The following is a 13,530-nucleotide window of genomic DNA, read 5'->3' as shown; positions in this document are numbered from 1 at the left end:
CATAGGAAACTGATGAAAAGAAAATATTTACAGAAAAAAAGACGAAAGAAAAGGTTGAATTAATAAAGAAATTTCTTTTTCTAAATTTGGAAAGTATTGGATAAAACAAAGATAATAAAAATGCATAGATTGTTACCCGTTTATTTTGCTGGTAACATTAGCTTGATCAATTAATCCAACTGGTTTTCCAATAAAAAAATTAAGTACGGTTAAGACAGATATTTCCAGATCAAACAGTTAATGGTATGATACCAAAACTCCATGCGGTCAGCAGAGGGGTGAAGAAGTGTGCCATCTGCTGTTATAGAGGCATTAGGAGAAAGGGAGAGAAAGTAAACTACTAGAGAATGACAATCAACCACCGAGTAGAAGTTATAATCATTGTTATGGTCATTTCATACGTCTTAGATGAAGACAAATCTCTTATCAGGTCTAACAATCCCACACTTTAACCCTGAAATAACTGCCACTTTTTAATCAACGCATTAATTTGTTTGTTCAGTTTTTCATAGTTTTTTATTCAGATGCCAAAGTATCCTTAAGTAGTTTTATCTTTTTTCTCCAAATCTCATTTGGAAATGTTTGATATTTAAATCCAAAACATTATGCAACAGAAAAAAACTTTTCTTCTAGATCTCGTCCTGGCAAACCTGGGGATACAATCTATTCCAGCATACACTGGGCAGATAGCAGGCCCCCGGGCAGGCAGCCAGTCCATCACAGTTTGAACACAGATAGGCAGACATCCACTCACATCCAAACCTATGGGCCATTCGGAGTTTCCAATCCACCTGACTTACATTATCACAATGTGGGAGGACAGAAAAAAAATGATCAGAAAGGTGCAAACTGAGCTTGTTAAAGGTTCAAACCTACCTTGGCGATGCCTACTCACAGTCAAGTCCACTACTAACAAAACTAAAAAAAAACTTTGACTTCCATAACATGATTATAGATACTGAATGGGACGGCATATATTTTACTATACCACTTCCTGCTTAAACAAAATGCAAGTCGCTGTCAACACTTTTTTGGACCTTTAAGTCTTGAGCTCTGCTGCAAAGTAATGAATTTATCAATTTACAGTAAGTGCACATAGTAAAAAAATGGTTTTGAAATATTTTTTATTGCACAATAAAATTCCAAATTAGTGTTGGACAGGACCAAATGAATTCCATGATATAACTAACTGGCTAAATAAATGCAATGATCTTCTACGACGTATGACACAGCTTTAAATTTACCTTAATTTTTATAACACACTTAACCCCTATGGGCACAGTCTTGGTGTTTTAGTTTGTCTTTTTGTTTTTATAGCAGCAGATGTCTTTAAATAGTAGCGGTTAAAAGCAGATATGCATGTACCATTTGTGAAATTTATGGGACTTTTCTCAAAGGGCCAGGCCACCAGTCCACTGCAGGGCATTCCAAAGACAAGGACTTCTACATACTGGTGCGTTCACACTGAACGCGAAACCTGCAAACATTTTCACCAGTTTTGTCTGCTTTTGCTCGCCCTAAAATTATCCTGACCAAAGAAAGGAATTCTCAAAACAGTGGAATTTGCAGCGAAATCTCCTACACTGGCAGAGAGAGAACCGGAACTGAGACAAGGCAGCCAGCTTTGCTTCCCTCTGGAGCTAAGGAACCACAGCGGCAGATCTGCTTGTCCCGCGCGGGTAAACAGAGGGGTGAAGGTGGGGGAGGGGCTGCGGATGGCCAGGGCTAGCTACAGAGGCTAATTGCAGGATTGAAGGAGGAAATTGATCTGAGAAGCCTGCCGGGCAGACAGAGTCCCAGAGAGTGGGGAGAGAAGGCTGCGGCTGGCCGGTTTTTGTGCTGGAAGTAGGATGATGAAACCATCCTACTATGGCTAAATTACAACGATTCTTTAAAGGCTTCGTAAAAGCCTTCCCACTTCATCCATTGTCAGCATTATTTCTCTATCTTCCATTTTGATCGAAGCCTGTTTTCATGGACTATGCAGTTCTGTTAGCTCTACGCCTGCCGAAGACACAGACGTCCATCCCCGTGAACACTGGAACACTCAATGGTAAAGTAATAAAGAATAAATTATTCTTATTTCAACCGTTGCATATATTAGCTGCAACATATGAATCAAGAAGCTATGACCAAACCAATTTTATTGACAGATGACCGTTGATATACGATTGGCTGAGTTTAGGTGTTCAGGTTGACGTATAACTAACTGGCCTGCATAAAATAAAGGAGAAAAAAAACACAGGATTCTTTTTTTTTTTTCTAGATTATATTTATATACATGTTTAAGCCAGAATGATTGACATTTAAATATGATTTCCCTATGACTTCAAGGGCCATTTTGACCTAGATTCTTTTCTAGGCATTACAAAGAAGCAGGAGTACCCCGAGAGAACCAGTGTATTAACATCTGATCATGCAAACTCCATGAAGAAAGACCCCCCCCGATTCATATTGTGCCAATCAGAAAACTTTTACTGTCAGCAAAAGGTTTCAATTGTGGAGACAAAAAAATATGATTGACTTTGTAACTAAAAACAGAAGAGGAATGTAAAAGTTTACTAATTTCAACATGTGGCAACAAAATACCAAAGTCATCTGTCTCCACAGAGAAAATAAATTAAAAATGGTGTTCACATGGGCGTGCAGGTGCAGCAGTGGTTGGTGTGCACGAACCATGTACAGAGGCCTTAGTCCATGTGGAAAAGTGGTCCTTCGCCATATTTCTCTCCCCCTCTCTCTCATACCCCCTTTCCTGTCAGTGTACGGTAAGAAAGATGAGCCACTGGTGCTCGAAAAACTAATAAATAAATAAAAATACAAAAATATGGTTTTCACATGATGGAGAAAGAATGGAGTCTACTCACACAATGACTCACAACACTCTCTTCAACCTCTACCAATGCCTGAGGTATGATGGGAGAATTAAAGCTAACAGTTTTACGTAGGGAACATGCATGTGATTGGATGATCCCATGCCTGCAAACCGTACGAGCCAACCACATCCAGAGGGAGAGCATTACTCCACACTGGCAGCTCGCTGGTTGGCCCAAGAGAGTGAAGGGAGCCCATCCTGACCTTTCAGCTGAATCCTGACAGGATCAATCAAAGGCCAAAGCATTTGCTCCTTCTGCATAAACCCCACTGAGTCATTCCACTCAGGCTTAGGCAGCAGAATCAAATTATCCACCCACCAAGGCACAGCTGGGTCTAAAAAGGTGCTCCTCCCAGCAACTCTGTTTTAGCAGCCCAGATGCAGAGCCCCCAACCCCCCACCGCGCCCGCCAGTATCACTAAAGTACTAAAGGCTCTAAGAGGATAGGGGCTCCGGCAATGTTTACAGAGACCAGTTTAGTGTTGGTCGACAGATAAGAAATCCGAGGAAAGAGGATAAGCTGAAGCTGAAACTTAACCAACTGATGCTGAACCGGAACAACTGAACAAAAAAAGAGGACTCAAGAGATTTTTTGTTTATTTGGCCTAAGATGCACCAGATGTTGCCTCCAATGCTAACCTTCAACCAAATGAAGATTCCTGTCTTAAATTCAGTGTAACATTGTTTAAATTCTTACCTCATACTAAGTATATATATCCATCCTGATTAATTAAAGTATTTTTTTCTTTTTCTGTGACAGACTTTTAATGCTCCTAACTAAAGAAACCAATGAAACCATCTTGCAAAATGATTGCAAAATTATTAATTCCACTAGAACTAAGTTTGAAGATTCACTGGGAAGCTGATATTTTTGCAAGGTATATTTTTTTCTTACTTGTATATGTATGAACAGTGACTGGTCAGTGCATTCAGCAGCCATTTTCTATCCATCGTTAAATGTTGGGTTTTTTTTGCGTAAATTGATATTTGTGTGACATTTTTCATCGTTGTGGTGAAATGCTTTTACAATTAAAATTGCATTCAGCTTCGCTGTGATATCCATTAATAACATGTTCCTCTGAGAAGGCCTCAAAGATTGATTAAGGATAACTACTCGCAAAATGCAGCCTGAAGACCAAGGAACAGGTCAGAGGGAAGACTTTAGAGAAGTGTAAAGCAGGGTTAGATTATAAAGCATTACTCAGCAATTTGCCAAGAGGCTATACAGGACTTCACTAACACATGAGAGAAGGAATAGTGAATCATGGCAGCATTGGCATCTTGCTGCTGAGGTACTTATTTTCACCAGAAAGAGAGAAGCTTGTCAGAGTTTTTAGGATTTTAAATGCTTAAAAAACCTGAAAGAATAGCATTAAATGCTGCAAAGGGTCAACTGAGGTGGAGTTTCATTTTCTAACAGGCCGACAACCCTGAACATGCAGCCAGTTGCATGGAGAGTTCATAATAGAGATTGACTGATACAGGCTTTTTGAGGGCCGACACCAAGGCTCATTATTTTGACATCAGTCTTACCGATCCAACACAGATATGTGATGCAGATTTTTCAGGGGCCGATTCTTGAAGCCAATATTTCTTTTTTGGCCTCCATTTACATGATCAAATGTATAGGAAGGGTACATACCTACACACTCTGTTAAATACTAGTTACGAGCCATGTACAATCAATACAGAGTGTCCCATGGTGTCAGTGTAGCATGATGACATTTTTTAAAGTCATGAATAGGTATGAACATTAAAGTCCCTGGATTCAGGATAAACCTGACATTTGAATTAGAAGCTCAGTTCTAACATGACTGTTAGCTTAATTGGCTTCTCTAAATTCTCCTTAGGTGTGAGTGTGTGCGTGAACAGTTGTTTGTCTCTGTGTTGCCCTGCGATGGACTGGTGATCTGTCCAGGGTGGACCCCGCCTCTCCCGCCCATAGACAGCTGGAGATAGGCACCAGCCCCCCGTCGTCACCCAAGCAGGGATAAGCGTGACAGAAAATGGATGGATGGTTTGGAGTCTGCTGTATATTGCCCACATTTACCAGATTTTATGATGTATATTCAACCCTGAGGTTTTTGATATATGTTCTACGTGATTAAATGTGGAAAATAGTCCGTTTGCAATGTATGCTTTTATTTTAAAGGCATCATGAAAACTAACGCACCTTTGAGTTCCTGTAAACTTATGTGTTTTCTGGGTTAGACAGTGAAGACAGACCAATAGAGTAACGCGACTAACTGCACTACCTTCTGCTAGGTTTACTACTCTACCTCCACTGCCAAATCTGTAATCCTTCTAAGTTGAAGAGCAAGAACTCGATGGAAGTCAGCCGCTATTAGCTCTATACTACCAGGCAGACAGACAACTGAAGCTACTGGCCTCGGCCAATAGCAGAGAAGCTGCAGCGGTGACGCTGTTCCAAAGCCCACCCTTTTTCTTTACATTTACAGCCAGTTGCATGTGGAGGAAATATAGGAGGTGGAAATATATGAATTGGAAAAAGGAATGGCAGAAAAAAGGCAGAAATAAATAGTTGAAGATAAATTGGTTTGCTGAGATAATTCATGGATTAGAATATATATGAGATATCAAAAATAAAAAGTAAAGCGTGGAAAAACATTTAAATATATTTAGGTGGTCAAAAATAAGAAAGAAAATAAAACTGCGATAAATTTACTTGAAATTAATAAAGACAAAAATCTAGCATTCCAGTAAAAAAGCTAAGAATAAATATTAATTGCTTAAATAAAAAATTTGAATAAAAGTTCAGACATAAAATAGAAGAATTTAAATAAAAGACATCTAAAATCATATCAAAAATAATGAATCATTTTCTAAATATATTTCTAGTTTTCATCAGTTTGTTCCATTTACGTTACATTTATGAGTCATTTATTTATTTATGTATTTTTAATTATGGCAGGATTGGTCATCCATAGATCTTAAGGCACAGCTTCTGAATCCATTTATTAATCAAAAAACACATGCATTATTACGCAAGAAAAAATTGCTGATATCAGCTGAAAATATTAGCCGGCAAATGTTTCTGTACCAATAATTTAACTAAATTTACATGGGAGGTTTTGTCTGTCAAGTATTCAATGAGCAATCGCCACAGATGTACTAATGGCTTAAAACAGCCTAGTCAAAGTCCAGAATCACAAATTCATTTGGAAATCTGTGTCAAACAGAGACACAGATGCTCATCTTCAACCAGAAACAGCTTAAGCTATGGAACCAGCCAGTTAGATGTTTAGTGGGTAAAAACTTACAGCTGCATTTTCAACTGACTGCTCTAATCCTTTTCTATGTTACTCATCCAAGCGAATGTTGATTCACAGTATCAAAGTCCTCTGCCAGGGCCCAAGTGCCAAAGAACTTCATTCATTTATGGAATTATCTGCCTTCTCCTGAAACCATAATCAGCCTAAGCAGATGGCCGCTCACACAGAGCCTGGTTCTGCTGCAGGTTTCTTTCTTCCTGTTAAAAGAGAGTTTTTCCTCTCCGCTGTCGCTACATGCATGCTCAATGTGAGGGATTGCAGAGAGTCAGTGAGTTCTCGCAATTAGCTGGTTTTCCTTTGCTAGAAACATTTTGAAAAATATGTTCATGTTAACTGTATATATAAATTGAATAATACTTTTCTTATCACACTTTTTCTGTGTGAGTCTCTCCAGGTTGAATTAAAAATGACAGTTTGACAAACTGTGAAAAAGTTTAACTTTATGAGGCGTTGAATACTATTTAGGACAAACTCTCAACTTTACTCTTAGTATTTTGATAATCTAAAAGAAAACTGGATATTTATGCTGAATTAAAAGGTACAGAATGGTCTTCTAATTGAATTGTAACCTATAAGCTCTCAAACTAACAAGAGAAACTTAAAACCGAATACCATGCACCATCCAATATCTTATCAACAAAGTCCAATATGTGTACAAGGAGATTTGTGTCTGCTGAATATTAATTAAACTTCTGCCTGTAAACCAGAATAAAGGCATCAATGACATTCCCTCAAGATAGTAACATCATCAAACGGTCCGGTTTGGCATACAGAGCAGACTGGGTTTGATTTGCGAAGCAGAGGACCACTGGAGATCCGTCACTGCCAGCCAGCCAAGAGGCTCTCTTAGCTGCAGGATTTCAGATGATTAAAAACACATCATTTATCCCGTGTGCTCATGGCTCCTCTAATTCAACAAAAAAACACGAAAAAGTCCACGTAAAAATGGATCTCCGCTGCATTCAGAGGGCCTGCAGGAGAATGAATGTGTTTTCATCTAATGCACAGAGCCTAGATGAATTTCGTGCATGCGGTACAGTAATAGCTTAACAGATGATGGTTCTTGGCACAGCCTGAGTAGTGGAGGGGTGTAAGACAGTCCCTTATGCCACATGGGAGAAAGAGAGGGATAGAGAAGAGGGAGAAGAAGAGTGCTGCAGTGCATTGGTGGTGTGCTGTCTCTTTAACTACGGTCATGCTTGACAGGAGCCGCTGGATCAAACTGCTGTAAAATCGACAAGGCCGGGGGATAGCTGTGTGGCCCGCTGCCTGCTTCCACACTGTCCATCTCCACTCACGGACACGTCTGTCAGGGAGAGGAGGAGCGACGTAGGACGCGGCTCTGAGGTAGAGAAGCATGCGTGGGTGGTTTCATCATGACGGGGGTCGTCCACAGTGGAGGAGATAAAAAAAGGAGAGACACTGGAAAGGAGGTGTGAGTTTAAAGGAACCAATGAGGAAAAGTAAAAAAGATTTCGCCAAGATAGCAAAGGGGCACATCGCTGCTGCTGCCTGCCTCCCACCAACTGCTTGTTCATGTGAGCCGGTACTTGGCATGACTGGAAATGGCTCGCCTGCTACATTAGCTGAACACTCTCTTCATAGTGAGCTTAGATACATCTGCAACAGTCTTCATGCCCACCGAAAGCTCCATACCCCCCCCGTCAGCTCCCAGTATGGATGTTCATCTCTTCACAAATCAATGCCAAAGGAACATCAGCCCTCTTACCACATGTTTTACCTCCCTATGTTGAGTCACAGTGCAGCAATAAATATCACACAGTGTTACATAATCGCCTCCAGTAACCATGGAGCTTCCAATGTATAGAAAAGATGGAGTATCTGTCTGGAGAAATGCATTTAAGGAATTCAATGAATTCATTATGGCTTTAACCGTAAAGTCAGACCTGTTAAAAGACGTTTTACAAAACTGATAATTTCGCTGATTTTGCTCACTTAAATGAGTAGTTAATGGCATTTTTATAGAGGGAAATCTATTTGATGATTTTTTTTTTTCAAAATGTATAAATTAAAGGATTGTCTTTTTATTTTGAAGTAATCTTACAACACTTCCTGTCTACGTCGTCACTAAAGAAGAATCAGTTTTTTTGGAGGCCGAAGATGATTTCTAGTCCCGAAGTCTGGTCTGCTAATTTTCTGAAAACTCATTTCTATACATTTTTTCGAAATGTGAGCGTAAAAGATGAAAAAAAAGCTTTCAACCAGATGAGAAAATTATTGTCACAACTGATATATATATCATAAGCAGCCATTTTATTTACTGAACAACAAACAACTTATCAAATATGATACATTAGGTGTTAAAATCACCCTAATCTGCCTGTTTACTTAATGAAGCCAAGATGCTTGTTCATGCATATTCTCCAGTTAAAATGAAATATGTTTAAAAGCACTTTAGATCCATCTAGTGTCACGGTTTGGTTTGGAAGTTTTTGTGAGGACCCAAATGCAGAGGCTGAGAGGCAGGGGTGGGTTCTTTGATGTTTGATGATTTAATGGGATAACACAGGTAGCAAAAACAGAAATTAAAAAATCCAACTTAAAAATATTAAACAAAAACAGGTTTCCAAAAATCCAACAGAAAAATTAAACACTAACCAGAACCATGGAGACATCAGGGGAAAACAATCAGAAGGAGTCAGGGTGAGACAAAGTGAGACGAGGAACCAGCACTGAGGGAATGCAGAGGGAGTGACTGAACAAAGGCAGGACTAATGAGCTGATAAGAAGCAGGTGTGATTAGAGCTGACGAGGAAGCCAAGGGAAAAGGAAACACAAGGGCCTAACAGAGGACAAGGAAAGAAAAAACTAAGAAACTAAAATAAATCCAGAACACACCAATAAAACTAGAAAACAAAGAAAAACATGGATAAACGTGAAACTGAAAACTGAAAAAAAAAACTTAACGATATACTGACGATGTTTTCAGGTCGAATCTTGGAGCCAATGGTGGTTTTTCCCTTTATTTCAGAGATATGACAAAATAAATAAAGGAATAATAAATTAAACAAAGCATTAAATAGGGCTGCAACTATTTACTATTTTGTAAATCGATTTACAATGAATCAATTAACAATCGGATAGTCAAAGGTTACTTAAAGAAGATTTTACTAAATCAAACTAAACTCAAACTTTTCCACTTGCTGAGTTCTGGATAGCATATTGACTAGGGGTGGAACGGTTCGCAAAATCCACGGTTCGGTTCGGTTCACGGTTTCGTGGTCACGGTTTTCAGTTCGGTTCGGTATATGTTGATTGTTAGCCTGACATGTTGGTCGTGTTGTTGTTAGCATAAACAAAACGTGTTGCACAATGTTTGCACAATGTTGCACTTTTATCCACAACTTTCTTTCCGCCGTCATCGTAGGTCACTCTAAATGCAAAGCGGTCCCATACAGCAGACCTATTAAGTGCTGCTGGCGCGTCTTCCAACTCCTGTTCTTTCCCACTCGCCATACCCACACAATTCTCCACTACAACTGATTTTTTTCCCTGCTACACCCGGCTACGCTGCTTCGCCTCTTCTTCTTCTTGTTTACTACTGGTGGTTGGCTTTGGTTGCAGTACCGCCACCTTCTGCTCTGGAGTGTAATTGCTTCGCCTATGAGAAAAAGGAGCAGCGCATGAACCGAACGCAACACACGCGAATCGAACCGAGACAGTCGAACCGAACGGTTCGGACGGTTTTCATAAACCATTCCATCCCTAATATTAACAGACTTTTTTTTTAAAATCTTAGATGCAAAATGTTTATACATTTTTTTTACAATTATGGTATAATTCCTGCTCTAAATGGGTCCCACTGTCAGCTAAAGGCATGTTTTAGAATCTCTACACTCCAGTTGAATTTAAATTAATTACTACCTTAGTTGATGATTATTTCAATAATCGATTAATCTGATTAATTGTTTTAGCCGTAGCATTAATGATAGACAGCAAACGGAGGGAGCAGCAATGCATGCGCTCCACATGATCCACATCTCAGGGCATTATATATTGACCCATACTGATACAAGAAAAAAAAGCTCATATTAACCAAAAATAATGGCCGGCAAATGTATCTATGTCTAATATAAATATATATAAATATTCTGCATTTTTCTGTGGCTTCCCCTCCTTCCATTGAGTAAACACTGCTATCCTGCCATTAGCTCTATTGTCACATGACAGCTGAAGTGGCTGCAAGCAGACAAAGGTTAAAGGAAAAGTCAGCAACAAATAATCAATGGATTATTATCTATACCTAAAAGTAATACGTTCCCGGTGATTTAATGTATTTAGCGGTAATGAGTAAAAAAAATAATAATTTTTGTCGCGATCACTGAGTCTGGGAGGGGCCATTTTTGCCCAAATAAAGTAAGACCTCAATCCTCCTTTAAAATAAAAGTAGAAAGTTATATCCTGTGGTGGAAATGAAGTGATCCCCAGAGACAGTTTTTTTGAAAAAAATAAAACACTAATATATAATTCAACCATGTGAAACTTTTCATTATAATAATCAATTTTAAAAGTTACTGTTAAATCAAATTTGATGTCAAGCTTATGAGGGACTGAGAGTCCAAAACCAGGCCAGGGGACAAGAGCAAAAACACTCATTATAAAACAATATTTTATATAACATTAATCATAATTTATATATCAGAATTTTTTGTAAGTTCGTCTTTGTGTCCAGTAAGTGCAGCATGAATAAAAAAATGGACAAATATGCTTTTGTTTTTTTACTTCTGCCCAAGAAACTAATTCTCAGATAGTTGGAGAATCACCCATATTTTATGTTTCCCTTTTTTTTGGACACCATGAGAAACATGACCAAGTAAAGACTTTGCTTCTTCGCTTCAGTTAAACAATCACAGTCCTTTGCTGCATCACAATCACAATGACATGAAAAGAAACATCAGTTGTTGGATATCGAACCAGTTTTACTTATTTAACCGATTCCGATAAGCTTAAAAATGACCCACATCTTAATGGTGTCATATAGTGCATCCCTGCTGATTTCTTATCTTCTTAAAAAGTTCATCAAAAGAAAGACTATTTTTGTTTCTTTTGCCTAAACTGAAACGAAACTAACAATAAAATGATCTCATGGCAAAGCAAGCTACAAAAAGAGTTATCCAAAATCAGTAAGATATCGATTGCTAGAAACAACAAGGAAACCTTTACTTTACAAAATACAAAATGTTCTCTATGTTATAAATGATCAAAAAAGGTTCCTTTCTCACAGTTTGGAAAACTGTTATTTCAAATATTGAATAAGGATATAAGTGACGCTATATTTCTTCTTTTGACAGAGAACTAAAAACCATTTCTATAATGTCACAAATATACTAATGAGCACATTAATATTGTTGCCATGAAGTAATCAGCAAAAAGGGGCCTGAAGGCAAAACTCTCTGCAGGTGTTGCCAGTTGAAAAAACAAACTAAACAAAACTGGTTTATTCCTAAAAAGGACACATTATTGCAATCAGAGAAAAAAGTACATCACTGGCAGATTTTGAAGGTGCGGCACTGTGCTCACAATTTCCTGGCAATGACTCCCTGAGTGGGCTCACACACACACACACACACACACAGTGGCAGAGCATCTCACCAAACCAGCATTATGCAACCAACTTCTATAGATGCATTTGCACAAGAGGGCATTTTGGCTCTTATCTGCTCTGCTCGGAGGGAATAAGAAGCGGGAGTTTAAAGGAAAAGAGCCGCTGCAGCAGTTCCATTTGCTCCCTTTCTGTCATGTGTGGCTCAGATGTTGACTCCAGGGTCACTCCAGGTTGTCTTTTTTTTTTGCTAGAGATTAGATATTTGAAGGCACAGATGATTTTCCACAAAGGCTAACAGATCTGGTGCTCCACACACTCCATTGCTTGGCTTCACTCTCATGCATGCAGCACACCCCCTCACACAGATACAGCAGGTACTCACACAAACCTGGAACAGCCTCAGTCCTTCAGAGCTGCTCCCCAAACTTTACAGCTGCACCTCTGCACCTCCTTCCCATCCGACTCCCCTTAATTATTTAACCCTCTGATCACAGAGACACAATGCAAACTGAGGGTTTCAGCTGGGGTGGATGGGAGGCAGCTCACTGCAGCACGCCTGCTCACATATAGCATTAGTCACAGTTGCAGAGCAGTGATACTGAGGGAATCTGGCTGTTTTTGCCGTACATTGAAGCGCCTTTCACCCACTCATGCTGGAGTGTGAGGGAATGAGAGACCAGCAGGCAGAGGAGAGGTCATCTACATATTTCACTGGGCCAAACTTTTTTTTTTTACTTTGGAGGCATGATAGTGTCCATTCAGGAATACAATCTTAACACATTTAGGGTTTAAGTTCCTATAAACATCATTTAGATCAGGCTGTTCTTTTTTTTTTTTTTTTTTTTTTTTTTTTGCCATACAGGAAGTGCATCTAACAAGTGTCACTACAAAACTCGCTCGGAGTAGATTTTTTTTCTCATAACAGGATCTGGAACATTTGATTTCTGCATGTAGCCCTTATCAACCAACGCAGTACACCATGACAGCCGCGCGCGCGCAGCCCTTTATTACCATACTATAATTGCGGCATGCACACCGAGCATCTCTGCTGGGCTTCTATCTAGCAGGTACTCTGGGGCCATCTCCGCGCACCTGTCGGCTATGGTGCCTGCTTACATTTCCATATGGCAATCAGGGAGGAGAGGGGCACAGAGAAAGACAGAGAGAGGATGGAGGAGGACAGGGAAGAGAGAGATGCAGTGGGTGTCAAAAAAAAAAAAAATTAAAGGATGAAAAATCTGCTTACTTTACCTTGGAAGGGAACATAGGACATGTTCCAAAAGCATCGGACGTGAAGCTCTGCGTCGCGGCGGTCTCTCGGTGCTCAGTTTTATTGAGGGAAACCAAATTAGAAAATAAATCCGGAATAATTCAAATCTAAAAAAAAAAAATTATTGATTTAAAAAAGGGACGCGATTTTAGTGTTGTTTACGGCAGCAGTCGATGAAGAAGAGGCCGATATTTCGCTGTGATAAAAACTGGCATCATAATCCACGACCGCTTATAAAGCGCCCGGTGCGAGGTGCATAAAAAATACAGGGTGCAGGAGTGAGTGTGTGTGTGTGCGGGTGAGGGTATGCGTGCGCGCGCGCGCGGCGGTTCGTTTGCACGCTGCTGCCGAGGTGTGAGGGTGAAGCACGAGAGGGAGTGTGTGACGGAGAGAGAGAGGGAGAGGAGGATGAGGGGGAAAGCTCGTGCATGCGCGTTTCTGTGTGTGTGCGCGCACTCGTCCCAGTATCTGTAGAAATGAAATTCAACGCGTGCGTTTTACAATTCCGCGCGCGCCCCTAGAAGAA

General features: G+C 39.7%; 1 protein-coding gene across 8 annotated transcripts in view; it reads right to left on the bottom strand.

Moving 5' to 3' along the window:
- syngap1b (synaptic Ras GTPase activating protein 1b) overlaps window positions 1-13,388 on the bottom strand; it is a 338,065-nt gene extending 324,677 nt beyond the window's left edge. For 5 of the 8 annotated variants that reach the window (XM_038272431.1, XM_038272433.1, XM_038272436.1 and 2 more), the window contains exon 1: window positions 12,986-13,387. In XM_038272431.1, the coding sequence (XP_038128359.1) occupies window positions 12,986-13,007 (22 nt within the window). In that variant the 5' untranslated portion in view covers window positions 13,008-13,387. Of the gene's footprint in view, window positions 1-12,985 lie in introns of all 8 variants that reach the window. The other 3 variants (XM_038272437.1, XM_038272435.1, XM_038272429.1) reach the window with 2 other exon arrangements.
- Between the last annotated feature and the right edge of the window lie 142 nt (window positions 13,389-13,530).

The sequence above is a fragment of the Cyprinodon tularosa genome, unplaced genomic scaffold, assembly GCF_016077235.1.
Source record: "Cyprinodon tularosa strain WSP-4 unplaced genomic scaffold, ASM1607723v1 ctg83, whole genome shotgun sequence".
NCBI classification, from domain to species: domain Eukaryota; kingdom Metazoa; phylum Chordata; class Actinopteri; order Cyprinodontiformes; family Cyprinodontidae; genus Cyprinodon; species Cyprinodon tularosa.
This window is presented reverse-complemented; position numbering and strand designations above follow the sequence as displayed.